This window comes from Pteropus alecto, unplaced genomic scaffold, assembly GCF_000325575.1.
Source record: "Pteropus alecto unplaced genomic scaffold, ASM32557v1 scaffold1229, whole genome shotgun sequence".
NCBI lineage: Eukaryota > Metazoa > Chordata > Mammalia > Chiroptera > Pteropodidae > Pteropus > Pteropus alecto.
Genome location: NW_006442830.1, coordinates 5,856 through 10,100, shown reverse-complemented (window position 1 = coordinate 10,100; position 4,245 = coordinate 5,856). Strand labels below are relative to the sequence as shown.

The window sequence follows — 4,245 nt, the reverse complement described above, 5'->3', positions numbered from 1 at the left end:
TCTAATTAGCTTCTCCCTCATATTTTGTTGTACTGTGTCCCAGAGGTTCATCCTTGCAATGAGAAAAAGCAAGAATAATTCACTTTAAATGTATAATACTTGTGATTGTCATGAGGGAAACTTAAGAATGTGAGCTGGCATGCAGCAGCCATCCCAGGCCCGTAATCTTCTGGATCTCATTATAATATTGCAAAAGAGTTATGTACCCTTACTGCATTCTATATATTTGCACTGTCAGATTCAATTAAATTTTGCAAATATTTCGCAAACACTTATTTAGGACCTCAAGTGTGTAAGCCATTGTGTTAAGCACTGCAAATGATGGAAAGGAACTAGGAAATTGATTTTATAATATAATGCCTGTTGCCTCAAAATAAGTATTATAGGCTAAATGTGGCCTAAGAAAAATAAATAAACTGCTAAATGTTTCAAATGATTATTACCATCCTCATCAAATAATCCGGAAATGCATCATAGAAGCTGTAACATTTGAGATTGACTTTGAAAGAACACCATTACAATTGTAGATAAAATGAAGGCAGTTGTAGGGGGCAGAGATTCTCTGTGGAAAGACCTTTATTAGCAAAAGCATGTGCCTGAGTAAAGGGCATCCAGAAAGATTTCTGCAACTCATTTTGGGTATAACCCAGATTCTATTAATGAAAATACCAGAGGACAAGACTTTAGAGTTAAACTAAGTTTTATTTGAAAGGACCTCAGATAATCAGATAATGTCAGGGTGAAGAAGACAGAGATAGAGATGGAGATGGAGATAGGGAGATATATAGTGAGACATGGATATATATCATGTAGTATGGACATGCACATGAACAAATAAAGAAACTATAGAAATGATTCCTGAAAGTTTAGTCTTTGAACAAACAAATGCATGGGTATGTATACAGATTATATATATATATCATTTGTTCAGTAGCAATGACAATCCATTAAAAGTTGTTGAAAAGGGCTATGGCTTAATCTGAGTTCTGTTTATAAAGAATAACCTGGCAGCTATGTTTAGGAAGTAAAAGTATCAACAGGATATAGAATATAAGTAACTAGTTTAACAAAGGTTGGTAGTTCTTAGGTAAGCACTTTAGTGTATCAATGAGGAAGTGTATGGATTTTAGTGTTGAGAAAAGAAGGGTAGGAGGGTACCTGAAGATGGGTCACTCATTATACTTTGAGTATGGGGTGAGATAAAAACTAATATTTAGGACTTTGGGGGCACAAAACACTCAAAATCTTGTTTATTTTCATGTCTTTCCCAGCCACCCAGTGTGCATTATGACATCATATTATCTTAACAGTATTTGAACTTTAGCAGTATGCGTTTGAAGCCCTTGTGTCAACACATTTAAAATACATATATATATTTACTTATTTCTTTTCTTACTAGCTTCCTTTTTTAATTCTAGGAAGATTGAACATTTCCTTCCTAGTCTGACACTTTTCCTATGTTCATCCCAATTAAATTCTGCAATCTCATCTCTTAGCTTTCTGAATTACTGAAGCTTTTTAGAGTACCCTACAACATACAAACACAGCTGCAAAGTGCCTTCGAGGTATCATAGACAGAAGCAACTTCACTCTTATCATTACTCATGAAAATGTACTGAGCTAAGAGCATCTTCTTACGGTTTGGCCTGAACTTTACTGTCTTAACTCTCTTCTCATTTTTTAAATCATTAATTTACTATTTCTGTTTATTTCTCTCTGTGATATGAGTTGAACCCCTACAAGAAATGAAATTTACCATGTCTCAAATAAAGTGAAATGAAAGACCTTTTGATGGCTAGCAGAATTTCTGGAATTTGCCTTCTTTCACTCAAATACAAACCTGCCTGCTCTAGAGAGTTAAATGTGACGAGTCTTCAGGCTGCACAGTTGCACATCAAAGACAACATGACCAAGTCCTGGTTAGAGGAACTACATTATTGCAGTGCTTAATGATTTTATAAAGCTACATTGAAGAATGTAGGGATATGTAAAATGTTTTCATTTCTTTTCAGCTTTAATTGTTCTGGTATGACATGAATATTTGTTTAACTTTTTTATTATTTGAACAACTTACCCAGATATTTTAAGGAGTAAATTAGTACCTACACCTTAAGTCATTGAAATACTAATGTAATTATAATTGTAAACTTTTTGAACACTAACCAAAACAGTTACATTTATCTACATAATTTTGTGACTGTTTTAATAAAAAGGAAACATACATTAGTATGCAATCTAAACATTTCTCTTAAACAGTTTTGCCAGTGAATCTATGACTTTCTTATTTCTCAGGCTGTAGATAATTGGATTTAACAAAGGAATGATGATAGTGTAAAATAGAGAATCCCTCATATCTTGGTCATCTGCTTGTGCAGACCCGGGGCGCACATACATGAAGAGAAGGGAACCATAGTATAAAGACACAGATAAGAGATGGGCTCCACATGTGGAGAAGGCTTTCTTTATGCCTTGTAGTGACTTCTTTTTTAAGATTGTAAAGAGAACAAGTGTATAAGAGACAAGAACAGTCAGAATGGTGAACACCTGTATTGACCCAGAGAAAATAAAAACCATCAGGACATTAACTGAAGGGTCAGTACAGGAAATCTTAAACAATGGAATGATATCACAGTAAAAGTGATATATTATATTAGAATTACAGAAGGTTAATCTGAATAATACACCTGTATGAATAAAAGCATGAAGAACACCACCTACAAATGATGAAACTAACAGCCGGATGCATAGTCTATTGGTCATAATCACTGGATAAAGTAATGGTTTGCATATGGCTACATAGCGATCATATGCCATTGTTGCCAGGAGAAAACATTCTGTTGTGCCACCAAATGCAAAGGAAAAAAATTGTATTATGCATTCAGAGAGAGATATTATTTTGCTCTTGGCTAAGAAATTGACCAACATCTTAGGGGTGACTGTAGATGATATCCAAGCATCCACAAAGGCCAAACTTCCAAGGAATAAGTACATGGGAATGTGAAGTTGAGGGTCATTCCATATGAGAGCAATTAGACCAAGGTTTCCCACAATGGTGATGAGGTATATCACTGAGAACATCAGGAATAGGGGGATTTGCCACTTTCGTTGATGTATAAGTCCTGTGAGAATAAACTCTGTCAGCAATGTAACATTTTCCTTTTCCATGTCCTCATTCTGTGTTGCCTGAAATGAAATGAAATAAATGAAAAAATATATATATCGCTAAGGATTTATAATATGAAAATGTGTGTTTGGGGGGGTTGGTGAGAGTTAAAATAAAAGCATGTGAGAATCCCCCCTTAATTTTATTACCTCCTTAATAGATGGAATTTATTTTTGAGTAATTGAACAAATGGAAGAAAAAGAAAGATTTCAGTTCAAAAAATGTGTAGCAATGAGCAGATTTAGAAAAAAGACATTCTAAGTATATGATATATTTATGGGGATACTATTGAGTGTGATAGGGAAATTTTGTGTATGAAACATGGATGTAAGGTCAAGGGAGGAAAAGTTTGAAGGGTAATAAAATGAATTGGATGCCATGAGAGGAGTGGAACTGAAAAATATTATAACAAATAAATATGTGGTAGTGTAAAAAATAAGCTTCTGGGAGGGGAAATTGGAGTCAGAAATACTAGTCAGAAAGCTGATACTCTTGTCCAGTAGTTCTCAAGCCATATTCAGGTAAGAATTGTCTGAGGAATTTTTGTGCAAAGTATAAAATGTGAGGTATTACTGTAAAAATCCATTTAGTGGTTCAAGAATAAAGTTTAATATGTGCATTTTTAAAATACTCTCCAAGTGGCTTTACTTGGAGAGTATTTTAAAAATGTTAAGATGGCAGAGTAGGTAAACACTGTGCTTGCCTCCTCTCACAACCACATCAAAATTACAACTAAACTACTGAACAACTATTATTGAGTAGTACCTGAAATCTAGCTGAACAGAGTCCTACAGCTGGAGACATACAGACGAGCCCCACCTTGATAATGGCAGGAGGGGTAAAGATGCACAATGGGCTGTTTCCACACCCACGTGTGGTGGTAATCAGGAGGGATATCTCACCTGTGGAGGTCCCCTTGAGGGAATGAGGGATCCCAATCATATATGAGGCTCCCCAGACCAGGATTCCTGTGCTAGGAAGAGAAGTCCCCCTATCTTCTGGCTGTGACAACCAGTAGAGATTATGGCTGATTGAGAAGGAAGGCTGCTGGAGTCCCAGGCTCAACTACAACCGGAGTTGGC

The 4,245-nt window shown here is 35.5% G+C and overlaps 1 protein-coding gene across 1 annotated transcript; it reads right to left on the bottom strand.

The window, feature by feature from the left end:
* Nucleotides 1-2,235: 2,235 nt before the first annotated feature.
* Nucleotides 2,236-3,210, bottom strand: LOC107196459 (olfactory receptor 5H2). Its single transcript, XM_015597820.1, has one exon. It carries the CDS (start codon nt 3,163-3,165, stop codon nt 2,236-2,238), a length of 930 nt encoding a protein of 309 aa, XP_015453306.1. The 5' UTR covers nt 3,166-3,210.
* Between the last annotated feature and the right edge of the window lie 1,035 nt (nt 3,211-4,245).